The 27286-nt window shown below is 43.1% G+C and overlaps 1 protein-coding gene and 1 long non-coding RNA gene across 2 annotated transcripts; one reads left to right on the forward strand and one right to left on the reverse strand.

Moving 5' to 3' along the window:
• Positions 1–883: 883 nt before the first annotated feature.
• LOC127492438 (uncharacterized) lies at positions 884–6662 on the reverse strand. The gene is made up of 3 exons (XR_007921905.2): positions 6564–6662; positions 3499–3664; positions 884–2989 (listed from the first exon to the last, which is right to left on the reverse strand). It is a non-coding gene; the product is annotated as an uncharacterized lncRNA (long non-coding RNA).
• Positions 6637–27098, forward strand: COMMD9 (COMM domain containing 9). Its single transcript, XM_008269787.4, has 6 exons — positions 6637–6762; positions 19323–19448; positions 21918–22057; positions 24025–24059; positions 24873–24976; positions 26346–27098. The coding sequence occupies exons 1-6, from the start codon at positions 6712–6714 to the stop codon at positions 26484–26486; spliced, it is 597 nt and encodes a 198-aa protein (XP_008268009.1). The 5' UTR covers positions 6637–6711; the 3' UTR covers positions 26487–27098.
• Positions 27099–27286: the final 188 nt, after the last annotated feature.

Consider the following 27286-nt stretch of genomic DNA (forward strand, 5'->3'; position numbering starts at 1 on the left):
CAAGCTTACCGATTTTCAAAGACAGGCCAGTAGTCTAAACTTTGGTGTTTGTTTCCCAATTTTGAAACACTAGACCAAACTCAACATTGTTAGTGCACAGTATGCCCACCTCATGCAGCTGTGATACCTGCTCTGGCACAGATGGCACTTTGAAGCCAGGGCATCCTTGCTAATACTCAAGAATTTTTATCTCCAATTTGCCTGCCTCTCTGAGTGCTAAGCTTCTGAATGTTTGTTTTCCTCTCCCCTAAATGCATAAGTTGAAACCTTAACCCTCAAAGTGATGGTATTGGGAGGCGAGGGTTGCGGGGAGGGGATTTTGGAGGGTGATTAGTTCATGAGGATGGAGCCCCGAGTGTGTTAGTGCCCTTATTAAAGAGACCCAAGAGAACTCCCTTGCTCCTTTCTGACATGTGAGAATATGGCTAGAGGTTGCCAGACAACTAAGAAACTGCCCTTACCAACCAAGGGATCGGTTAGTGCTTCCATGTTGGACTTTCTAACCTCTGAACTATGACCAATACATTTCTTTTTTTTTTTGTAGGTATTCTATTTTTTAACTTTTATTTAATGAATATAAATTTCCAAAGTACGACTTATGGATTACAATGGCTTCCCCCCCATATCGTCCCTCCCACCCGCAACCCTCCCCTTTCCCACTCCCTCTCCCCTTCCATTCACATCAAGATTCATTTTCGATTCTCTTAATATACAGAAGATCAGCTTAGTATACATTAATAAAGATTTCAACAGTTTGCTCCCACACAGAAACATAAAGTGAAAAATAATAGATGATTTTTTAAATGATGATGAAATCAGATCAGACCTATTGTCATGTTTAATCCCAGTGAGAGTCAAGTTGGGAATTGATAATTTCTTTTTTTTTTTTTTTTTTTTTACAGATCAGTTTAGTATACATTAAGTAAAGATTTCAACAGTTTGCACCCCCATAGAAACACAAAGTGAAATATACTGTTTGAGTACTCGTTATAGCATTAAATCTCAATGTACAGCACATTAAGGACAGAGATCCTACATGAGGAGTAAGTGCACAGTGACTCCTATTGTTGACTTTACAAATTGACACTCCTGTCTATGGCATCAGTAATCTCCCTATGCTCCAGTCATGAGTTTCCAAGGCTATGGAAGCCCTCTGAGTTCTCTGACTCTTATCTTGTTTAGACAAGTGACCAATACATTTCTGTTATTGACAAATCACCCAGTTCATGGTATTTTGTCACAGTAGCCCATTTGGACTGAAACCCAGTGAGTTCATCGGGCCACTTCCAATCGATTCCTTGACCTAAAGTAGGTTTTAGAAGAACTGAGCAGCAACTTCTCCCTGCAACTCACCTTCATATCAGTCCATATGATGGGGGTAAGGAAAGGGGAAATCAGAGACATGAAGGGGGAAGTGGGGAACTCTCCGTAAAGGATCTTAGCTCCTTGGCCTAATCCACCCCCTGCAGGCACTCCTCTGATAAAGAAGGCAGCCAGAACTTAATGGAGGGACCAAGGGTTAAGCTCCCAGAACCTCCATCAGTCACCACAAATGAACCTAAGTAGTCTAAGTGACTAAATGTGCTTGCTATGCAAATGCAACTTCCAGACAAGACTGCTCACAATGAGATACCACTTCAAACCCACTAGGATGGCTATAATCAAAAAGATAATAGTCAGTGTTGGGTGATGATGTGGAGAAATTGGAACCCTCCTACACTGCTGTTGAGAATGTAAAATGGCATGGTCACTCTGGGAAGCAACCCGGCAAATCCTCATAAAGTTCCGTGTAGAGTTACCATCTGATCCAAAATTCCCATTCCTGGGCATGTAGCCCAAGAGAAATGAAACACACAGCCACATAAAAACCTGCACATGATGGTTTATAGCAACATTGTTCACAATAGCCAAAGGTGGAAGCAACCCAAGTCTCTACCACCTGATGAATGGAAAAACTAAATGTGGTCTATCCATACAACGACTAATGATTCAGCAAAAAAGCAATGAAAACTTGAATGTGCTACAACTTGGATGAGCCTTGAAGAAATCATTGGGCTAAGTGGGAGACATAGTAGAGAAAACCACATATCACACAATTTCACTTATATGAAATGTCCAGAGTAGGCAAATCTATAAAGTAGGTTAGTGGTTTCCCAGGCTGGGAGTGAGGGGAAAATTGTGTGTGAGATGGCGCTTAGGGATGATAGCTGTAGGGTCTGCAATTTCTCTCTGGGATGATGAAGGTACTCTGAAATTGACATTGGTAATAATTAGACAACTGTGAATATCCTAAAATCTGTTGAATTGTAAACTTTAAATGGGTTACTTGTATGTGAATAAAAATTATATCTCAATAATGGTATTACTACAAAAAATACCACAACTAAGATTACTACTGCTAAACATTTTCTAATAAAAATATTCTGTGCCCATATCTCACTGTTCACATCTGCTCCCCTGGCGACAACAGGACAAGTGCCCCAGAAGGATGGTTTCCTTCACAGGCTCAGTGCTCAAACTACAGTGACCAACTGGCCTGGTTTGCCCAGAACTGTCCCAGCGCTGGCCTGCAAGCCTGCATCCAGGAAGTTCTTCATCCCTGGACAAACTGAGTGGCTGCTCATAACAGGAAAGCCCTGACCTTTGGGACTGCCAATGGCTACAACTGAGAACCTGTACAAACAATGCCTCCTTCTTTTGGATACAAGACATCTATGAACTCCTTCTAGTGGCCAAAATGTACTTTATGGTTGTTCCTATCTTACAGATGAGGAGACTGAGGTTCAGCATAGGTGAAGGAGCTTGTCAGGAGCACATAGGAGCCAGACATTGAACTGGGTCTTCCCACAAAGCCTGAGATCCCTCTTCTACTCACCACATTTTCTCTCACCACACCACTGACTGGGTTGTCCAGGAACACTCTCAGCTTTGTCTTGCCATCTGAGGAAGGGGTAGTCAGACATCCAAACAGGAAAAATGTGTTCTTTTCCTAAAAACACCAGGAGACATGTACAGTTTGGTGGTTAACGGCACAGCCTCAGGAGCCAAGACTACACAAGTCTGAGTCTACACTTAGTACTACTTATCTGTGTGATGACGGAAAAGTCACTTAACCTGTGTTCCAGCTGCCCCATATTTAAAATGGGAAACATAGTTCTTTCCTGTGTGTTTTTAGAAATATATGTGTATATTATGATTTATAACATAGGGAAGTTATGGGAAGTAAATAAATCAATAGAGGCTTAGAATGGAGCCTGGCAGTCAGCAAATTCATTAAATAATCAAGGTAAGCACTGATTTCTATACTCAGAATTGGAAAGAAATCAGAATATGCCTAACAACAAGCAGACAGAGAGACCAAATCATGAAAATGCACTCTTAAATTCTGTTCTGTTCCTTCCCACGATATTGTCTATGGTTTAAGAATTACTAGAAGTTCTCCAGGGCATAGACAAACCTTTAGATGCAACATGACACTGACTATCTGGGCAGCCTTACCAATACGAGATGGCACGGTGCGGGGTGGCACATGCTGCCATACACTGAATGGAGTCCAGAAGATTCCCTCCTATCAAAGCTGCCCACTGGAGCAAAGCAAGTGGGGTCTCCTCCCACTGGGGCAGCACCTGTCACTCTGCTCAACTCCATTGTACAGATGTGGAATCTGAGGAAAAGAAAAGTTGGAACTTGTTCAAGGTCAGTTAAGAAGGTGTAGAATCGGGATTCAAACTTAAGTCTATTTCCAATGCCCCTATGCTTGATTGCTTCCATGCATTAGTTACTAATGCTGTATAACAAAGTACCCCCAAAGTTGAACACTTAAAAGAGCAAACATGGAAAATATTTTACAGTATTTGAAGGCCAGAAATACAGGAGTGGCATAGCTAGGTTATAGCAGTCAAAAATATTGGCCAAGGGGAGAAACGGCCGCTAAGGTCAGTAATGAGATTGCTGGCAGGTCTTGGTTTCTCGCTGACTGTTGGCCTGAAGCTTCAGTTTCTCAGCACATTGGCCGAAGACTGCTCACAACATAGCAGCTTGCTTTCCCCAGAGCAAGAGATACAAGATGAGAGAGTGCACAAGGTAAGGCACAGGAGCGTCAGCCCTTTTTTCCCCTGTCTCTGCAGTCTTTAATTATTTTTTTAAAGATTTATTTATTTATTTGAAAGGCAGCGTTAGAGAGAGGGAGAGGCAGAGGCAGAGCAAGAGAGAGAGGTCTTCCATCCGCTGGATCACTCCCCAAACAGCAGTAATGGCTGGAGCGGGGCTGACCCAAAACTGGGAACCAGGAGCTTCTACAGGGTCTCCCACATGGTTGCAGTTGCCCAAGTTCTTGGGCCATCATCTGCTGCTTTCCCAGGCACATTAGCAGGGAGCTGGATCAGAAGTGGAGCAGCCGAGACTTGAACCAGCACCCATATGGAATGCTGGCACTGCAGGCAGCAGCTTTACACACTATGTGACAGCACCAGTCCTCCTGCAGTCTTTGACAGGCAGAGTGGACAGTGAGAGAGACAGAGAGAAAGGTCTTCCTTTGCCGTTGGTTCACCCTCCAATGGCTGCCGCGGCCGGCGTGCTGCGGCTGGCGCACCGCGCTGATCCGATGGCAGGAGCCAGGAGCCAGGTACTTATCCTGGTCTCCCATGGGGTGCAGGGCCCAAGCACTTGGGCCATCCTCCACTGCACTCCCTGGCCACAGCAGAGAGCTGGCCTGGAAGAGGGGCAACCGGGACAGAATCCGGCGCCCCGACCGGGACTAGAACCTGGCGTGCCGGCGCCGCAAGGCAGAGGATTAGCCTAGTGAGCCGTGGCGCCGGCCCCTGCAGTCTTTTATAACCAAATCTCAGAAGTGATATACCTGGGGCCGGCTCTGTGGCACAATAAGTTAATCTTCACCTGCAGCACTGGCATCCTGGAAGAGGCTTCTGGCTTCAGATCGGTGCAGCTCCGGCTGTTGCAACCATTTGGGGAAAGAACCAGCGGATGGAAGACCTCTCCCTCTGTCTCTCCCTCTCACTGTCTCTGACTCTACCTCTCAAATAAATAAATCTTAAAAAAAAAAAAAAAAAAGAAGTGATTCTCCCTCTCACTGGAACTCTACCTCTCAAATAAATAAAATCTTTATTAAAAAAAGTGATATACCATCACTTTATCACTTTGGTCATCTGCTATTAGACACACAGGTACAAGAGGGGAAGGGCCCTTAATAGGTAAAACTACAAGAAGGCAGGAATCATTGGGAGCCATTTGGAGCCTGTAAAACCCACTCCCCATGCTTCTAAAGACAAGAAGGCACAGTCCTGCAAATAACAAGGCAATATCATCACACACAAGTCACACAAATCAACTTTAGTATAACCATTTTTGGTTGTTGTCTATTTAACAAATATTTACTCATCACCCAAAACAATGCACCCTACCCTAAGGATATGGGCAGGGTTTAAACCTAGAGCTGACAGCAAGTTTGGGTGGAAAACAAGAATCAGGCGATGTGGGTTCTTGGAACAGATGGATAGGCCAGGAGAGAGCGCTGGAATCAGAACTCCATGACCACGTGGTTCTAAAGCCTTGTATTCCAGATAGGGGCTCATCCTTAAACAACCCAGGGTTTGTTTTCCTGGGCCTTGACAATGTCCCAACAGAAAAAGGGGGAGGAAAGGAGGAAGGGAAGAAGTAGAAGGCAGAAGAACAAGCATCCTCTGCAGCTTGCCAATGTCTGGAATTTCACAATTAAGTTGTCTTCCTTTAGCTTGAATTTATCAGAACCTGTTTTTTAAGCCAGGTTTTCCTAAGGAAGTTGGTGATGGGGTGGGGGTTGAGGGGGCAGAGGGGAGGAGAAGGGAGAAGAGCTAATCAAATACTAAAGGATAAAGGAACTGCCAGGACTGGGTAGAGGTGGGGGCAGAGCAAGCTGGTCGCTTCAGTGCGAGTACCAGGTCTTGACCATTTCAGTCCGTTTTGACAGATCAGAGTCCAGTGCGCCCACTCAACAGCACTCGTTACATACATTATAATTACCTCCTTGAATAAATCATTTAATTGATTTCCATTGCCCACGCCCCATCCCAGCGCTGCCGTGGCTGCGATGAGACCCTAGCCAGGGAATGGTTTTCACATGCCCCTCTTCCTCTCCTCCCTCCCTAACACTTCCTCACTTGCTCTTCAGATCCCTCTCCCGCCACTATGGGGAAGTCCGTGAAAACCCTAAGTGCTGCAGGTTCCCATCTGGATAAGGTTAATAATAATAATAATACCAGCTCCTACTTATGCCACAGACAGGAAGTTATACACGTGAAAGCAATTTTACAGTCTTTGACTAGGGCTGCCGGTGCTCTGAATTCCAAGATGCACAGCCTCCCTTTAATTCCAAGTGGCTGGGGACTTTCCCAGGCGGCGGCCAAGCCTGCAGCTGCATTCCCAAAATCAGCCAGCCCACTCAGAGAAACCCAGAATTTCTCTGACTTGTAAGTGGACAAATCAAGCCAATCCCCCACACCCCACCCGGAAAACCATCCTCTGCCTGCGTCTTCCAAGCCCCTCAGGCAGGCCCCGGGTTTAGCTACCAAGCCTCGAGTCTCTCTTGGTCCCGCCCATGTCCACAGCGCCAGAAAGGAACGGCTCCCGCCACGCCGAGGGACTACAGCCCCCGGCATGCCCCGCGGAGGCGGCCAGCGCACGCGACCGGGCAGCGTGGTCACGTGACCCCGGAAGATGGCCGCGCTGACAGCCGAGCACTTCGCCGCGCTCCAGAGCCTGTTGAAGGTAACCTGGAGGGGTGGGGACTGTGTGAGGAGGCTGGGATTTGAGACCGTGCTGGAATTGGGGACGAATTGGCCCAGGTTTGGAGCTACGGCTCTGCCAGTACTAATCTGTATGACCCCGGGCAAATTGTTGAGGCTCCCTGAGCTCTTTATAAACGGAACACCGTAGCGCCCTGACAGAAGTGGGAGGAGTGAGGGAATGGACGTGCGAGCACTGTATAAATGCCCCCTACTATTAGTCTCAGGGGCTGGTTTTTGAAGTATGTGCCTTGGTGTGGTAACCGCGAGGACCGCGTTACCGGTTCCGCGTTTCTTTGGTCCCGCCGCCCCTCTGCGCTCAGCTGGTTCAGTCCGCTCTTCCGGTGCAGTGAGTGTGTGTTTCTCTGTTCCCCCGAAGCCCCGGCTTTCTGATCTTGCTTTGGCCAGAATACTCTCCTGACAACCACTTGAAAGACTGCCATGTCAAAAGGGCACATGAAGTGATGGGTTGGAATTATTTAACTTAAGATGTTCCCTACAGAAAAAGGCAGCTTTATTTTCCTTTGCAGAACTTGTCACTAGCTGACATGCGTCTGGCTGTAGTCACAAGAATGTACTCACAAGGATGTAAGACCCAGGAGAGGGGCCGGCGCTGTGGCACAGCAGGTTAAAGCCCCAGCCTGCAGCGCCGGCATCCCATATGGTTCTAGTCCTGGCTGCTCCTCTTCTGATCCAGCTCTCTGCTATGGCCTGGGAAAGCAGTGGAAGATGGCCCAACTCCTTGGGCCCCTGCACCCGCGTGGGAGACCTGGAAGAAGCTTCTGGCTCCTGGCTTTGGATCAGCTCAGCTCTGGTCGTTGTGGTCATTTGGGGAGTGAACCAGCAGGACTTGAACTGGCACCCATATGAGATGCTGGTGTTGCAGGCAGCGGCTTTACCAGCTACGCCACAGCGCCAGCCCAGTTTTTTTTCTTTAATGGACTTTAAAAAAATTAATGTGTGGCACAGATACAGAAAATGCAGAAATCAAAAATGTGTAGCTTAATGATTTATTATGTACCTATAAAAGCACCACCAAGATAAAAAGTTGGAACATGGGGTTGTTAACTGCAGTTAAGGCACTGATGTGGATGCCCACCTCTCATTGGATTGCCTGGGTTCAAGGCCTGGTTTCACTACCAGTTCCAGTCACCTGCTAATGCATACAGTGGGAGGCAGCAAGTGATGACTCAAGTACTTGTGTCCTTGCCATCCATATGGGGGACCCAGATTAAGTTCCAGGTTCCTGGCTTTGGCCTGATTTAGTCCCAACTGTTATAACTGTTTGGGGAGTAACCAGTGAATAAAAGATGTTCCTGTCCCCATCTCTGCCTTTCAATCAATCAATCAATAATCAGTCAAATGTATGTATGTATATTACCAATACCCCATAATTTCCCCTATTCCCCTTCTATTACTTACCCTTATATGTTTGCTTCTAACGAAATCAGTTTAATGTTGCCTATGTTTGAACTTCACATAAATGGAATACTATAGCTTATAATTTTGGATGTGTGTCTGGGTTCTTTTGCTCACAATAATTCATTCATTCATTTTCATTGCTACAAGTATTGTTGTATGTTTTTCTTTTTAAAAAATGGCTTGAACTTGTTTGAAATAGAGATTCACATGCAGTTACAGGAATGCAGAGCAATCCTATTGACCATATTCTCTATTGGTAATGTCCAGGAAAATTTAATACAATGTCCTAGTGAGGGTATTAACATTGATACAGTCAAAATTTCCATCACCATAAGATCTCATACCACCCTATTTTAGCTAAACCCACTTTCACTGTGCCTCCACACTTTTCTTAGCCCATGACAGTCTTCATTTCTGTAATTTTGTCATTTCAAGAATATTATAGAAATGGTCTGTTTCTGCCTCTCTGTCTCTGTCTACCCCTCTGTCTTTCTCTCTGTCACTCTGACTTTCAAATAAAAAATAAATCTTTGTTTAAGGGAAAATGGGGGCTGGCATTGTGGCACAGTGGACTATGACCTGGCATCCTATATCTGAGTGCTGTTTCAAGTCCTTACTGCTTCATTTCCAGTCCAACTCCCTGCTAATGTGCCTGGTAAGGCAGTGGAAGGTGATCCAAGTAATTGGGCCCCTGCCACCTACCTGAGAGATCTGGATGGAGTTCCAGGCTCCTGGATTCTGCCTGGCCCAGCGCTTGCTATTGAAACCAGTTTGGGAAGTGAACTCTCTCTGTCTCTGTCTCTGCCTCTCTCTCTCTCTCTCTCTCTCTCTCTATTATGCTGCCTTTCAAATAAGTAAAATAATTTTTATTTTAAAAAAGGATATGGAATCATAAAGTATATATCCTTTGGATATTGACTTTTTTCACTCAGCCTAATTTTCTGGAGATTCATCCACATTGTGTGTTTCAGTGGTTCTGTTTTCCAGAATATCTGTACCACTTTACATTTCCAGTAGCTGTGTATGAGTGGCTCATGTCTCCGCATCCTCACCAGTATTTGGTGTTATCACTAACATTTTTATTTTATTTGTTTTAAAGATTTATTTATTTGAAAGGCAGAGTTACAGAGAGGCAGAGAGACAGAAAGAGTGAGGTCTTCCATCTGCTGGTTCACTCCCCAACTCACCGGCTAGAGCTGGGCCAGGATCTGAAGACAGGAGCCAGGCACATCTTCCTAGTCTCCCACATGTGTAGGGGCCCAAGTACTTGGACCATCTTCTCCTGCTTTCCCAGGCACATTAGTAGGGAACTGGCTTGGACATGGAGCAGCCCAGACTTGAACCGGTGCCCATATCAGTTGCCAGCACTGCAGGCGGCAGCTTTACCCACTATGCCACAGCGTCGAGTTAATTTTGTTTAAAGTGTGTGAGACACAGGTTGATTTGTTTCTTGCCTATGAACAGCCAATTGTTCCAGTACCACTTGTTGAAAAGGTTATCTTTCTTTCCTCTGCTGAATTCTATGTCTACCTTTTCAAGATCAACTGGGCATATTTGTGTGAGTCTTTTTCACAGTTTTTCATTCTGTTGCATTGATCTGTGGGTATCTCCCTCTGACAGTACCATTCATTCTTGATTATTGGAGCTGCTTAGTAAATCATGAAATCAGACTGATTCCTCCTACCTCACTCTTCTTTATCAAAATTGTTTTAGCTATTCTAGTACCTTTGCCTTTCCATGTAAATTTCAGAGTGATATGGATATATATATATATTATTTTATATTTTTATTTATTTTTAAAAGAAAGTCTTTTTTTAAAAGATTTTATTTATTTGAGAGGTAGAGTTACAGACAGAGAGACAGAGAGAAAGGTCTTCTGTCTACTTGTTCATTCCCCAGATGGCCACAATAGCCGGAGCTGAGCTAATCCAAAGCCAGGAGCCAGGAGCTGCTTCTGGTTCTCTCACACAGGTGCAGGGGCCCAAGGACTTGGGCCATCTTCTACTGCTTTCCCAGGCCATAGCAGAGAGCTGGATCAGAAGAGGAGCAGCCAGGATTTGAACTGGCACCCATATGGGATTCTGACGCTGCAGGTGGAGGCTTAGCACACTATGCCACGGAACCAGCCCTATATATCTTTCTTAAAACTTGCTGAAGTTTTAATGGAATTGTAATAAACCTACATATATATCAACTGGGGAGAACAGATGTCTTTAGAAAGTTGAATCTTCTAGTCCATGAACATGATATGTCTTCACACTTATTTAGACCTTTGATTTCTTTCCTCTGTAGTGTGTTTATTTTATTAACAATTACAAATTATATTTTTAATTCCAGTGTCTACCTGTTTATTGTTAGTACAGATGGTTCCTGACTATTAAACAATGGTTTAAGATTTTTTGACTTTTTGTTGGTACAAAATGTTTGGTAGAAAGTGTTTTTTGAATTTTGAGTTTTTGTCTTTTCCTGGATTACCGTGTGCAGTATGATGCTTTTCATGGTGCTGGGCAGTTCAGCAGGCTACAACTCCCTGTCAGCCATGTGATCTGGAGGGTAAACAATTCTACCATACACTGTGTTGCTAAGCTATGGTGTAAGGCAAATTAGGTCTATTAAATGCATTTTCAACCCATGAGTTTTTCAATGTATGATGCATTTATCAGGATGTAACCCTATTATAAATTGAGGAGCATCTGTATATAGAAATTTAATGGCTATTTGTATTTTTAATAAGATTTATGTATTTATTTATTTGTAAGAGAGAAAAAAGAGAGACAAGTGAGACACCTTCCATCCACTGGTTCACTCTCCAAATGGCCGCAACAACCAGGGCTGGGCTAGGATGAATCCAGGAACTAGAAACTCAGTATAGGCCTTGCATGGACAAAGTACTTGAGCCATTACCACTGCCTCCTAGGGTGTGCATTAGCAGGAAGCTGGAATTGCTAGCAGAAATGGAATTGGGAGTTGAACCTAAGCAGTTGGATTTGGGATGCAGGTGTCTCGAGTAGTACCAAGCACCTATTCTAATTTTTGTGTTTATCTTCTCTGTTCACTATTGCAGAACTCACAGGGAATTTTTTGGTACATTCCTTGAGAATTTCTGCATAAACAATCATGTTATAATGGAAAACCAAATAGTTTTGTTTCTTTTTATCTGAACTATATACCTTTTATTTCATTTTCTTGCCTTATATCACTGGCTAAAACTTTCCAAACTATGTTGAATAAGAGTAGTGAGAAAAGACGTCCTTGCCTTATTCCCAATTTTAAGGCAAAGCATTCAGTTTTTCACCATGAAGTATAATGTTAATCATAGATTTTTCCAGAGGTATCTTTTATCGATTTAAGGAAGTTCTCCAGCATTCCTGTTTTTCTGAGAGTTTTTGTCAAGAGTGAATGTTCAATTTTAGCTAGTGGTTTTTCTGTGTTAACTAATAGCATGCTGTTTTTTTTCATTGGCTTATTAATTTGATAGAGTACATAGATTTTCAAATATTTAACCAACTTTGTATCTTGGAATAAGTATAGTATATAATCCTGATTTCTACTTGAAAATATTTTGTTAAGGTTTTTTGTGTCTGGTTTCATGAGGGAAATTGGCCTGTAGTTTTCTTTTGTTTGACTACTTTTGGCTTTTGTATCAGGGTAATAAAGCTGTAAAAAACATTGGGAAGTGTTCCCTCCTCTTATGTTTTCTAGAAAAGATTATGTAAAATTAGTTAATTCTTTGTTTAAGTGTTCCTTACAATTTTCTAGTGAAATTATTTGCTCTTGGAGCTTTCAGATTATGAATTCAATTTCCTGCTTGTTACAGGGCTATTCAAATTATTGATTTCATATTGAGCAAGTTGTAGTTGTTTGTGTCTTTTGAGTAATTGGTGCATGTTGCTTAAACTGTTAAATTTATGTGTATAGACCTTTTCTTAGGGTTTTTCTTACTACCCTTTTGATAGGTCTATAGTGAAATCCCCTGTTTCATTTCTGATATTGGTAATTTGTGTCTTCTTTCTTTTTAACTTTGTCAGTGTTGCTAAAAGTTTGCCAATTTTATTGATATTTTCAAAGAACCAGCTCTTTGTTTCATTGATTTCCCTAGTTCACTGTTTTCAATTTCATCAATTTCAGGTCCATGTCGTTTTCTTGCTTCTGGCTTCTTTAGTTTTATTATGCTCTTTGTTTTTCTAAGTTCTTAAGGTAGAAGCTTAGATTACTGATTTGGTCTTTTCTTTTCTTTCCCCAGAAACCTTTATTTAAATCTTTTTTTTAATATAAAACCTTTTATTTAAGGAATACAAACTTTGTACATGTCATAAGTACAGCTATAAGAACATAATGATTCTTCACATCGTACCTCCAGTCCTATCCTCTTCCTCCTCCCTCTCCTATTCCCATTCTAATTTTTTACTAAGATCTATTTTCAGTTAACTTTAAAATCTTTAAAAATCTCAATTCCACAGTAGAAATTTTCTTTCATGTCATGTACGGATTTCTTTAGTTTATGGATTTGCTTCTGATTACTTCTAAGTGATCCTAAGATCAATTTTTTGCATTCTGTTTCTGGCATTTCTTCAATCTCTTCATCTTCACATTCTAGTATTGAAGTGTTGTGTTCCTTTGGGGTTGCATGTTGTCTTCCTTATTCTTGTTTCTTGAGTTGCTGCATTTGTTATTAGGCATTTATGGAGATACTGATTTTTTTTTCCATGTGTTGGCTTTTATCTTTGGACTATTCCTCTGTGGCTTAGTAGAGTGTCTGCTCTTTCAGTGAATACCCAGAGGTATGGTCAGGGAGCCCTGTTCAGTGCTCCAGGGTGAGGGGACACCCAAGTTGGATGTGGTAAATCAATCTCTCTCTTACTCTCTCTTACTCTCTCTCTCTCTCTTTATTAGAGGGGAGGTTTGTTCAGCTTTATTGGCATAGTCTCATGCTCACCTCCTCCAAGGAGGCCAATGCCTGGGCACTAGCCCCAGTGGGTACAATATTCGTACATGCTGCCACAAGAACCACACAAACAATCCGTGCAGTCCTCGGTCTGAGCACAGATCCCACAACAATGACCCTCACCAGGGAATCAGAGAGCCCCGAGTATGTGGAGTCACCCACAGTGACTGCCCAAAGTTCCAACCATACCCTGTGCTCTCCCATGCAGCCAACAGTGTTTTCACAGTCCTGGCACACAAGGCTCCCACAGTCATGAGCACGCAGCTCCCAATTCTCCGAGCCAGACTTAAGCACCTCCTCTTGGCTGGTTGCTGGGTATGCGGACATGAACTGGTGCAGCTGTTACATATGTCCAAAGTGGCACCTGCTGTCTCTTGGCTAGTTATAGGATGTCGACGTGGGAGGTCGGGGAGCAAGAAACGTGACCCCTCCCCCACTTTTTCCCCCTTTAGGTTGGCGGGTACATTGTCTCCCACAGGGCTCCAAGCCAGACTCATGCCAGGGTCTTTCCACAGCTTTATTGCCAGTGGCTTGGGCTGCTGTAATCTGGTCTCACTTCACTCTCCATAGCTGATGCTGAGTGTCTTGGCTACTGGTTTCCTGAGTTGTGTACATTCACACCCTCCATGTAGGTCCACAGTGTCCCTCTAATTTGTGTGGAGTTTCCTTCCTAACTCTTCCCTGTGATTGCACTCTCCACTTTTTTTAAAATTATCTTCCCCCAGACTAGAGCAGTAAGCTCCTTCCCTGTTCGGCCATCTTGGAAAAGTCTTGAGTTTTTTCTAATATATGCATTGAATGTTATTTTTTTTTAACTTTTATTTAATTAATATAAATTTCCAAAGTACAGCTTATGGATTACAATGGCTTCCCCCCCATAACGTCCCTACCACCTGCAACCCTCCCCTTTCCCACTCCCTCTCCCCTTCCATTCACATCAAGATTCATTTTCGATTCTCTTTATATACAGAAGATCAGTTTAGCATACATTAAGTAAAGATTTCAACAGTTTGCTCCCACACAGAAACATAAAGTGAAAAATACTGTTTGAGTACTAGTTATAGCATTAAATCACAATGTACAGCACATTAAGGACAGAGATCCTACATGAGGAGTAAGTGCACAGTGACTCCTGTTGTTGACTTAACAAATTGACACTCTTGTTTATGGCATCAGTAATCACCCTAGGCTCTTGTCATGAGCTGCCAAGGCTATGGAAGCCCCCTGAGTTCACTGACTCTGATCATATTTAGACAAGGCCATGGTCAAAGTGGAAGTTCTCTCCTCCCTTCAGAGAAAGGTACCTCCTTCTTTGATGACCCATTCTTTCCACTGGGATCTCACTCGCGGAGATCTTTCATTTAGGTTTTTTGTCCCCCTCCCCCCCGCCGAGTGTCTTGGCTTTCCATGCCTGAAATAGTCTCATGGGCTTTTCAGCCAGATCCGCATGCCTTAAGGGCTGATTCTGAGGCCAGAGTGCTGTTTAGGACATCTGCCATTCTATGGGTCTGCTGTGTATCTCACTTCCCATGTTGGATCGTTCTCTCCCTTTTTTATTCTATCAGCTAGTATTTGCAGACACTAGTCTTGTTTATATGATCCCTTTGGTTCTTAGTCCTATCATTATGATCAATTGTGAACAGAAATTGATCACTGGGACTAGTGAGATGGCATTGGTACATGCCACTTTGATGGGATTGAATTGGAATCCCCTGGTATGTTTCTAACTCTACCGTTTGAGGTAAGTCAGCTTGAACATGTCCCAAATGGCACATATCTTCCCTCTCTTATTCCCACTCTTATGTTTAACAGCGATCACTTTTCAGTTAAGTTTCAGCACTTAAGAATAATTGTGTATTGATTACAGTATTCAACCAAAAGTATTAAGTAGAACAAACAAAAAAATACTAAGAGGGATAACATATTAAGTTGCTCATCAACAGTCAGGGTGAGGGCTGATCAAGTCACTGTTTCTCATAGTGTTCATTTCACTTTAACAGGTTTCCTTTTTGGTGCTCAGTTAGTTGTCACCGATCAGGGAGAACATATGGTATTTGTCCCTTTGGGATTGGCTTATTTCACTCAGCATAATGGAAAACATTATGCATTGAATGTTATTAATTTCCTTCTCAACAGTTTCTCAGCTGTGTCCCACAAGTATTTATATGTTTTTCTGTCATTTCCATTCATTCAGTGCACTTTTAAAAATATTCCTTGAGACTTCCTTTTTGAAATATAGATTATTTGGAAGTAATGTCATCTAACTTTGCAAGTGTTGAAATATTTTCCTGTTACTTTTCTAGTTTGATTCCATGTGGTTACAGAAGCACATTCTGTTATCACAGTTAACTTTTTACTTTGTTGAAATTGTTTGATGGTCCACAATATGATCTATCTTGGTATTTGTTAAGTAGACACTTGAGGTAAGTGTGTATTCTGCTATTACTGTGTAGAGTGTACCGTAAGTATCAATTAGATTGGTTGGTGGTGTTACTGAGTTCTTCTTTGTCCTTGTTGAGTATCTGTCTAGTTGTTCAATTGTTGAAAGAGAGATTTTGATGTCTCCAACTGTATTTATGGATTTTGTCTATTTCTGCTTACAGTTATATCAGGTTTTGCTTCACATATTTATGCAGTTCTCTTGCTGAGTACCTACATTTAGGGTGTCTTCTTGGTGGGTATAACCTTTCATTGTTATATCTCTTCCTATCTCTATTAATTTTCTTTGCTATTTCTTTTTTTTTTAAGATTTTTATTTATTTTAGAGGTAGAGTTATAAAGATAGAGAGAAAGGCCTTCCATCCACTGGTTCACTCCCCAGATGGCCAGTCTGAAGCCAGGAGCCAGGAACTTCTCCAGGTCTCCCTCATGGGTGCAGGGGCCCAAGGATTTGAGCATCTTCTGCCTTCCCAGGCCATAGCACAAAGCTGGACCGGAAGAGGAGCAGCTGGGACTACAACCAGTGCCCATAAGCCACAAGCAGATGCTTAGCCCATTATGTGCCATTCCCTGCTGTTTCTTGTAGATAGCATTTAGTTCAAATTTTTATCCACTTTGCCAATTTCTGCTTTTTAAACATTTTATTTTTTTAATTTATTTATTTGAAAGGCAAAGAGGCAGAGACCCAGACAGATAAATCTCACATCTGCTGGTTTACTTTCCAAATGCCACAGAGCTGGGGTTGAACAAAGTCAAAGCCAGTAACTGGGAACTCAGTTCAGATCTCCCAGATGAGTGGCAGGGACTTGACTACTTGAGCCATCACCTGGCCCTCCACTAGCAGGAACCTGGGATCAGGAGCAGAGCTAAAACTCAAAACCAGGCACTCAAATGTGGGATGTGGATGTCCTAAGTGGCATCTTAACCATTGTGTTAGACACCTACCTTCAATTTTTGTCTTTTTTATTTTTTTGGACTATTTAGACCATTTATAGTTAGTGTAATTATAGACATGTTAGAGGCTAAGCATGCCATTTTATTTTTTGTTTGCTGTTTTCTCTTGATTTTTATATTTTGCTTTTTGATGCCATTCCATGAGTTATTTGGGTACTTTCTTAGAGTTCCAGTTTTACTTATCTGTAGTATGAAAATGCATTTCCTTTTGTAGCCCTTTTAATGATTGCTCTAGTTATTTTATTACATATACATAACTCATCACAGCTTATTGGTGTCATCATTTTATCAGTTAAGATGAAGTATAGAAATATTATTTCCCTCTCTAACTCTTTACTTTTACTCATTTGTAATATAATTGTCTCAAATATTTTCTCTATATAGTTGTATGTAGTCTATATATAATTTATATAATATTAGCACATCAGGCAATATAATAATTTTTGCTTCAACCTTCTTACATAATTTAGAAAAATCAGGAGGAAAAGGAAAGACTATTAGTTTGTTCATATTTTTCTTGGCTATTGTGTCTCTCTTCCTGATGTCCCAGGATTCTTTCTTTTATGATTTGTTTTCTGTTTGGAGAACTCTGCTTTAACAATTTTTTTTGGGTAGATCTTGAAACAAATTTTCTTAGTTCTTCATCTGAGAGTTTCTTAGTTTCCTCTTCATACCTGAAGGATTTTTTTTTTCTAAGTGTGTGATTGTAGGTTGATAGTTCTTTTCTTTCAGCATTTGAAAAATACTGTGCCACTTCTTTCTTGCCTCCATGGCTTCTAATATGAAAGCTGCTGTCATTCTCATTGTTTACTATAAGTAGAGTGTTGTTTTTTTTTTTTCTTTAAAGATTTGTTTGCCTTTCATTGTTTGAACTTAATTATGATGTGTTTTGGTGTGGATTTTTTTCCTTTTTTTATTCTGTTTCAAGTTAACTCAAGTTCTTGGAATGTATACCAACCAGTATGTCAATAGCTAAACTCAGAAAGTTTCCAGCTGGTATTTCTTTGAATACTTTTTTGGCCTTGAGGCCTTTCATTCTCTCTTTCCTGGACTCTAGTGACACAGATCTTTTGTTGTAATCCCACCAGTCCCTGAGGCTCTGATAATTATTTTTGATCTACTTTCTCTCTGTTCAGATTGGGTGATTTCTGTTGTTCTTTATTCACTGACTCTTTTTTTCCTCTGCCCTTTCCATTTTTGTGCTGAACCCATCTACTGATTTTTTTTACTTTGGTCATTTTATTTTTCAGTTCTAAAATTTCCATTGTGCTCTTTTTTATCTCTCGTATTTCTTAAGATAAATATTTGTTGTTTCAAAAGTGTTCATAATTATTAAAGCATTGTTATCAGGGCTGATTTAAAACCTGTCAGGTAGTAGCCAGAGTTGGGGTGTAGCAGGTAAAGCCACAGCCTGCAGCATCAGGAGTGGGTGCCAATTCAAGTCCTGGCTGCTCCATTTCTGATCTAGCTTTCTGCTATTGTGCCTGGGAAAGCAGCAGAAGATGGCCCAAGTCCTTGGGTCCCTGCACCCACATGGGAGACCTGGATGAAGCTCCTGCCTCCTGGCTTGAGACCAGCCTAGCTCTGGCTGTTGCAGCCATTTGCGAACCAGCAGATGGAAGATCTCTCTTTGTCTCCACCTCTATCTCTCCCCGCCCCCTCCCCACCCCCCATAAACTCTGCCTTTCAAATAAATAAATAAATCTTTAAAAAATAATTTAAAAATAGAAATTATCAGATAATTTTAACATCTATTACCATGGTGTTGATATGTGTTGTTAACCTGTTTTCATTCAGCTTGAGATCCTCTGGTTCTTGATTTGATGAGTGATTTTTGATTGAAACCTGGACATTTTCATACTATGTTCTAAGATTCTGCATCTTTTTTAAGTCTTATGTTTTAGCTGGCCTTCTCTGATGCCACTCCAGCAGGAAAAGGGGGTGCCACTTCATTACTACCATTTGGGGGTAGCAGTCCAGGTCTCCCACATGGTTCATGAGGATACCTGAAAGCAGATGTTCCTTGTTACTACTGGGTAGTAGAAGCTCTGTCCTCAGTGGTCCCACTAATTCCACGGGGTGATGGGGCTCGTTACTGGTTAGTAAGGATGAAGATACTAGCTCCCTGCTTGGCCTTCTCTGACACCACTTTCCCCCAACCCCCTGTATAGGTGTTGGGGCAGATCAGTACAGCCTCACAAGCTAGGCTTCCTACTCAGCTTTTGTTGACGTGGATAGAAGCAAGGCCAGAGTTCTTTCTGTGATATTTGGCTAGAGTGGAACAGTTATTCTCTGAAAGTTTTCTGTCTTACTAGGCTTTCCCTTTGACCTTTACCTAAAGAGAGCAAGTGTTTGCTGGGATTCCCCTTGCACCCATAACGACCACCCTACCCCATACCCATTGGCATTTCTAGGTTGTCTTCTTTTTCAGCTTAAAATCTGGGATATATGAGGCAAACAGAATACCTGGGGAACTCACCATTTATGTCTTTCCTTGGGTCTTATCTGCCTCGACAGATTCTTGGCAGATATGCCATCTTCCCTCCCCCTTCAATAGTCATCTTTTGTTTGCTCTCTGTATAGCACCTAGGGGTTTTATTTGTGCTTAGCAGAAAAAAATAGGGAGAAGTACATGTATTTTATCATTTAGAAACAGAGGTACCCTATACTTTTAAATCTTAAGTCTCATTGATGTCACACAATGAAGAAAACAGTATTATTCAAAAACGTGTCTTCAGAGACTGAGTTTGTTTGTTTTTTCCCATCTGTGAATTTATCCGTAGGCCTCCTCAAAAGATGTTGTGAGACAGCTATGTCAAGAGAGCTTTTCCAGTTCGGCACTTGGCTCAAAAAATCTCTTGGATATTACATGTTCCAGCTTGTCTGTGACCCAGGAGGAGGCAAAAGAAGTAAGTATGGTCAGAAATGACCTTTAGGGGCATGGGTGTTTGACACAGCAGTTAAAATACTGGTTGGGATGCCTACTTCTCATATCAGATTGCATGGGTTGAAGTTCAAGTTCTGTTCTCAATTCTAGCTTGCTCCTAATGTACAGCCTGGGAATCAGGCTGTAGTAGTTGGGTTCCTGTCACCCATGTGAGAAACCCAGATTGAATACCTGGCTCCTGGCTTTGGCCTGGCTCCCCCAGAGGTTGCAGGCATTTGGGGAGTGAATCAGCAGATGGGAGATGTCTCTGTCTCTGTCTTTGGCTCTCTCTCCCTCCCTCTTTCTAATTAATTACTTAACAAATTAAAATGTTAAAAAAAAAGAAGTGACTTAACTTATTAGTCTCTTTCTTGATTTTCCAGTTATTGCTACATTCAAGGAAAATTTCTCCCAGAAACATGTGTTGACAATATAACAAACTTAAGATCTTTTTGGTTTTTAATGCTAGTAAACTTAAAAGCTATTATCTTTTAACCCCTTGTAATAAATGAGTCATAGATGGGAGAACTACACCCAGAATCAGAACTTCTGACCATTTTCTATTCATACTTAATATCTAAACAAGGTGGACATGAGCCACCCTTTTTCTCATTTTCTTTCCCAGTGTATAACCTGCTGATGCTGATACATGTCACCTGGATAGCTCCAGGAAGACTTTTCAGGAGCTTTTGGACAGAATCTTCAAGGCCTGAGGAGGATTAATCATTGAGATCAGGATGGGTTTGATCAGGCTCCCTAAGGGTTGTTTTGTGTTCCAAACTCCGAGCTCAACCCTCTGCGCCAGATAAAATCCCCTTCTCTTAGCTTACCTAAGATCACCTTCTGGAGGAAGAACAAGGTGACTCTTACTGAATTAGAACTGGCACCCTTTTCTTTCCAAGGGCAGATTTCTATAAAACAGGAACATCTTCCCCAAAATGGGCCCGGGTGGTTATTTTTTATTTTACCTGGAGCTTTGCTCATTGAAATCAGTGATTAAAAAGAAGTAAAAGGCAGGAGCAAGCGTATAGAAGTGATAGAGACTTAGATTGGGCTCTTCCAAAACTAGACCCTGAGGCGAGGATTTGGTTGCAGGTAGTTATATGGGAGGTGGTTCTGGAAAGCACAGAGGAGCATGGGGATAATCAAGCGGGGATGGGAGGCAAAGCAGTAAAAGAGTATGTTGATGAGTAGCAACTGCTGTGGGCAGCTGGGGCTTGGGCTTGGGATCCAGGGATAAACCAAGTTGAGCACAACTCAGAACTGTTCCTGGGAGGGCAGAGGCCAGGGCATTCCAACAGCCACCAACAGCCACCCCTGCTCAAGTTGTGTCCACCTATAGTGAGACAGATTTCAATGGCATCAGAAAAAGCCCTAAAGCTGAGAAACAGTTACCTCTGGAGAGTTTTCTTAGGTTCAGCCAAGCATTACTGTATTTACAAATCAACCGTAAGCCTCACTAGCTGCAGACTCCCTGAGAAGGACATGCTGGTGACACAGCAGGGCAGGGTCAGGCAGGACTCCACATCAGGAGTTCACACAGCCAGCCAGGAGCTGTCGGATCTCTTTGCGTTCCCAGGTGACAGTGTAAGGGCAACTACGTGAGACTCCTACCACCCTGGATTCCAAGTCCATGTTCCACAGGGGTCCATATCTGTTGTCACAGTTCAGTAAACACAACTTCAGGTTCTCACAGGCAGCGTGCACCGACACTCAGGGAACCCCAAAGCTACGGGCCCTCAGGTGCTTCTGCAGTCCTCTCCATCCAGAGGCACTGGACCAGCACAGAGTTGCCTAGTAACACAGCTGACTCTCCACTTCTCTTGGGTTACCAGGGAAACAACACCAGAAAGTTAACTGAAGGTCAAATTCTCATGCAGGATGGAAAGGGATATTTAAATTTTTTTCCTCTTTTTATTTGAGAGGAAGAGAGACAGAGTTAGCTCCCATCTGCTGGTTTATTGCCCAAACATACATGATGGCTGAGATTGGGCAGGCCCAAGCCAAGAACCAGGAACTCAGACCAGGTCTTCCAGTTGGGTGGCAGGAACCCCATGACTTGAGCCATCACTGCTACTTCCCAGGGTCTACATTAACAGGAAGCTGGAGTCAGGAGTTGGGGGTGAGTATTGAACCTTGGCATTCCATTATGGGATGCGGGCACCTTAACCACTAGGCCAGATGCCTACCCCCAAAAGAGATATGTTAGGCTTTGCCCACAGCAGAGAGTTTTTGCAAGCTGGCAGCATCCTGGGTCAGGAAGCTGCAGTGAACTCAGAGGTGTCGAGGCACTGGGGCATCAGTGAATGCTATGGTGGCCTCTGCACTCCGAGTGAAGGTCAGTTGAGTGTCCTTGGCTGTGTGCAGCAGTAGGAGTAGGGAGGGTAGAGGCCTGCTCCTGCCCTATCTCGTACCCACTTCTGCCGCTGCAAGGCTGCCCCATCTCTTGCAGCTGCTCCAGGCTCTACACCGCCTCACCAGGCTGGCAACATTCCGTGACCTGTCCTCTGCCGAGTCCATTCTGGCTCTCTTTCCAGAAAATTTCCACCAAAACCTCAAAAACCTGCTGACCAAAATCATCCTAGAACATGTGTAAGTGTTCATTTCTTATGTGTTCCTTTTATATTTTTATTCTTTTTTTCCCTAGAAGTAATCAATGTGTTCACTGTTGAAAAATTAGAAAACATAGATAAGCAAAAAGATCTCATTTCCAGAGGTTAGCCATATTAATTCCATAATAGGGGGCTTTGGGAGCTTGCTTATTTTTGTTATTTACACTTATATAGAGAGATTGATATTTTGTTTTTAGCAAAATAGAGTCATGCCATTTTATAACTTGTTTACTTTCACTTAACACTAATTTTTTAAAGATTTATTTATTTATTTGAAAGGCAGAGTTACAGAGAGAGACAGACACAGAGAGAGAGAGACCTTTCATCTGCTGGTTCACTAATCAAATGGCTACAGCAGCAGGGCTGAGCCAGGCCAAAGCCAAGAGCCAGGAGCTTCATGTTGGTCGCCCACTTGGGTAGCAGCGGTCCAGGCACCCAGGCCTTCTGCTGCTTTTTCCAGGCCATTAGCAGTGAGCTGGATCAGAAGTAGAGCAGCTAATACCTGGACAGGTACCCACATGGGATACCAGCATTGCAGGTGGTGGCTTAACCCACTGCAACACTCACAGCACCCACAGTGTTAACATTAATGACATTTCAGGTCAATAGTTATTTACCTGAAGTCTCATTTTTAATTGTTAAATATAAAATGCAGTCTACTATCTGATAAAGTTACATATAATTTAATATAAAAATTCCTCAGTAGTATTGGGGTATGGGCAGTTTTTCACACCAGTGAACAGTTTCCAGTGGAAACTTTGCTCACGTGCTTCATTATTTCCACAATGAGCACATGACCTCAGAAAGGTCCACCAACTCTCTTCTGCCAGTAGGACACACGTGTGTCCCTCTCCCCATGCCTTCACCCAGGAGATTTTTTCTTGCATTTTTTTCCACTCCCACGAATGACAAATGATACCTCATTTCAATGTACGTTTCTGTGCTGCTGGTGATGTTGAATATCTCTTTCATGTATTCATTGATTATTTTTATTTCTTTTGTGAATTTTCTGTGTGTCATCTTGGCTGGGCAGATCCTTTTAAACACTTATAATGTAGGTAGACTCAATTAACCATTGGTTAGCAGAAGGCTTGAGCAGACCTTTTGTTCAATAGCAAGGCCTGCAGAGGCCTTTTTACCAAGGGTTTTGTTGTTTAAGAACTTCTGTATACAGGACCCCATTGTGTTCTGATGCTACTTGATGTCTCACTGCGATGCGATGTGCTGTAGCATCAGGCATGTTTGTCTGGATGCGTTTTTGTACAGAAGGTAATACTCAGGGTAGTCAGCGCTCAATAAAGAGAGGATAAGTTGACCTTTTCTCTGTTTTGTCTGTAAGCACAGTAGCACAATAAGGTTTCAGTGTATTCGGTCTTTTCTTCTTTTTTTCCGAAACTATAAAAACTAATAGCAGTTATGGCCTTAGCGTCACTGGGCTTTGTGAAACAAATAAACAAAAGACTGTTTCTTGGAGACGCGGTCTCTGTGGTCTTCTTCTGTTAGGAGGTGGTGACAAGATTCAGAAAGGCAGAAGCCCTGGGAGCTGTATTGTGGCACAGTGGATTAAGCCACTGCCTGCCACACTGGCATCCCTTATGAGTGCCAGTTCATGTCCCAGCTGTTCTACTTCTGATCCAGCTCTCTGCTAATGTGTCCAGGAAAACAGTGAAAGATGGCCCAAGTGTTTGGACCTCTGCCACCGATGTGAGACACCTGGATGAAACTCCTTGCTGCTGGCTTTGGGCCAGATTGTGGCTATTTGAGGAGTGAACCAGTGGGTGGAAGATCTCTTTGTCTCTCCTTTCCCTGTAACTCTGTCTGCCAAATAAATACATCTTAAAAAAAAAAAAAAATAGGCAGAGGCCCAGGTTCAAGGGCCTCTCTCATTATTGGACTCAATCTCATCCTTTTTCCACTATTTTTTCCTTACTTTTCCCTCTTAAACAGATCCACGTGGAGAACTGAAGCCCAAGCAAATCAGAGTGAGTACCAAGAAATATGCCCCTCCCTCCTTCTTTCCCGGACCCAGCTCTGAATCTGCCAGGTGGCTGGGAAGATTAACCAAAAATCAAAGGGAAGCATTCTAATCCCAAAGCAAGTGAAACCAAGCTCTATGTGTTGTGGTTTTTTTTTTCTTTTTTTGACTTTTTTTCTGATTCTAAACATTACAGAAGCCATGTTGTTAAAAAAAAAAAATACAGAAACGTTCAAAGCAAAATGTGAAGTACTTAATTATGTTTGAATTTGGAAAAGAAATGAACAGTAATTGAAATCACTTTGAAAGATTGACTAAAAATATGTGTGTAATGAATGGTCATTGTTCTTTCTGACTGAGCTGGTCACATTGCTAAAGGACTTTATCTGTGTTAACTCAGTCCTCCCAACAAACCTGTGGCCTAAGCTGAGATTATCTTCATTTTCCTGATAAGAAAACCGAAGCTTAGAGATTAGATAAGTGGTAGAACCGATACCCATTATTGCTGGTGCTACAGATTTCCTAAAACTCAGGCTGTGACGTCTCTCCCTGTGTCCACTTCTCCTTCTGTGCTGACACCTGGACAGGGGTACAGGGGTGTGTGGGTAGAAGCTGCAGCTGCTGCTCCCTGTGAATCAGCACCAGCGTAGGTGGCACAGAGCAATGGGTAAGGCCCACGACTGCTGTCTGACTCTCGCAGAGACTTGCTGTGGAGATCAAGTGCATTCTCTGTACATAGTCCCTAAAGCTACCTATTCCACGGCAAACACTTGGGAAACACCAGCGGCCTGAGTTCTGACTTGAGCTGTCCTCTCCACAGTCTCTCTGCCACGCCTGATTGACCTGGACTGGAGAGTGGACATCAAAACCGCCTCAGATAGCATCAGCCGCATGGCCGTCCCCACCTGCCTGCTCCAGATGAAGGTACGTTAGACGTCTTCCTCATTAGAGGGGAAGCAGTGGCTCACTCCTGTCATTTCCATAGGCTATCTGAAACTCTTGTCATTGGACTTTTGGGACCTCTAACCCTATAATAGGAAAAAAAAAAGTGTTCAAAAAGTATATGTTTACTACTGTGTTAATACATTGTAGATGTAAAAAACCAAAGGAGAAGTATTAAAACAATGAGACAAATGCAGAGCATATTTTTAAAATAACTTGGCTAACACCAAAAGATTACCAGGTACACATAATGAGAATTTTAGCTGTAGCAATATGAGTGTGCTTTTTGGGTTTCAAATAGCCCTCTTGATAATTTTTATACACATTTTTTATTTAAAATTTTTATTTGACAGGCAGGGAGACAGACAGCTCCTACGTGCTGGTTTACTCCCCAATATGCCTGAAACAGTCAGGGCTGTGCCAGCCAAAGCCAGGAGCCAGGAAATCAATGTGGGTCTCCCACATGAGTATCAGAGTCCCAAGTACTTGAGCTGTCACCTGCTGCAACCCAGGATGTATGTACATTGAACAGAACTGGGACTCAAACCCAGGCATTCTGAAATGGTATTCAGACATCCGATGGCTTCACCACTAGACCAAATGCCCACCCCAGTTTTGGTATACTTTAGTCAAGCTCTTGTCCAGTGTGATCAGGCTGTCACTGTAGTGTGGCTGATGAAGACCTTGATTAGCAGTTGGAGAAATGTCAGTTCTTCGTTGTCGTTTTAATGCACCCTTGCCTCACTGGTATTGCCTTCCCTTTGTTGTTGTTTTTGGGGAATCTTTTCAAACCACATATCCATTTTGCAGGGTTGTTTAAATAATGAAATGCTGTATCTACTTAAAACCAGAAGCCCAGAATTCAGCACCTGTAAGAAAATGAAGTAAGGATGCTTCCAGCAGCTAAGTTTTAAGTATCAGTAAAGCTCATATCTGTAGTTCTTTTAAAGATACAGATAAATATAACTGGAGGCTATAGTACTTTTCCTGTATCCCAGTGGATGTTCTTACACACCCATACTTCTTGTGTTTAAAGTACCTGTGTGAGCACGGGAAATGCCTTCTCACTTGACTGCTACAAGTCAGGTGGCACAGAGGGGAGTGAGCCTGGACTTCGGCTTCTCTGGGAACGCACCCACTGCACAACTGCAAATGGAAAAGGACCCAGGCCTGTGCGGCCTCTCCTTCGTTCTCTCTGTTGCTAAACCACTCAAAGGCTAGGACCCCCTACTCGAGGGGCCTCTCTGTAGGGGTCCAGCAGCACTGGGGCAGGCCTCCCGGTCCAGGGCTCACTTACATGGAGGTGGAAAGAAAAGCAGCTTTGACTTCTTGAGCCTCATTGTCTTTGCAGATCCAAGAAGATCCCAGTCTGTGTGGGGACAAGCCCTCCGTCTCTGCTGTCACCATGGAACTGAGCAAGGAAACACTGGACACTATGCTAGATGGGCTGGGCCGCATTCGTGACCAGCTTTCTGCCGTGGCCAGCAAGTGAGCTGCGCACCTGCTTGTGCCCACTGCTGCGTCCAAGTGCCGATCAGCAGTGAAGCCCCACCCACCACACAGGCAGCCCTTGCAGCAGCAGCTGTGGCTGACAGTAGGAGGAGGATGGAGACACAGGGACTTGTTGCCATCCAGTACACATAGATGGCTCAGGAGGAAGCAGCCCAGGCCCTTCACTGTTCTGGCATTGTTTCTTCTTTCTGAAGCTGAAGCCTCCATCTTTAGGAGGCTCCTCTGCGCCACTTAATTACTGTTGTGCCACTGGGAGAGGACTTTTGCTTTGTCAGCCGTCTCTGCTTGGCTTTTTGGGAAATTCAAATCCAAATTGTGGAGCTTGCCTGAAAAGCCTTATTAGTTCATTTCCAGCCCCAGAACACATCTGATGGATGATGCCAGCACCTCTCACTCCTCTCTCAGAGAAGCCGGGCAAATCCCACGGAGCAGGGCCTGAGCCCCCTCAGGCTGCTGGACCATCTGTCTAGCACAGGAAGTCGGAAATGATTGCTAATTCTGTTCATGAAGCCAGGGGCCCCTTGCCTAATGTAATGCAACCATTGCTGGGTAAGGAAGTGGGAGTAATTGGAAATAAATAACACTTTTACGATTCTGGTCATGATTCTTGTGGTTTTTGTCCTTTGCCTGAGTTGTTGCCTTTAGCCAGTGCTGTCTCTTGTGCTTAAAGGTGATCCCTGCTTCCAAGTTGCCTGACAAGCTGGTGACGCTGGCGTGACATAAAACCAGGCAGAACAAGCTCACTACTTGCCATGTTTTCACCTGTCCTGGGGATGAAAA

This window comes from Oryctolagus cuniculus, chromosome 1, assembly GCF_964237555.1.
Source record: "Oryctolagus cuniculus chromosome 1, mOryCun1.1, whole genome shotgun sequence".
NCBI lineage: Eukaryota > Metazoa > Chordata > Mammalia > Lagomorpha > Leporidae > Oryctolagus > Oryctolagus cuniculus.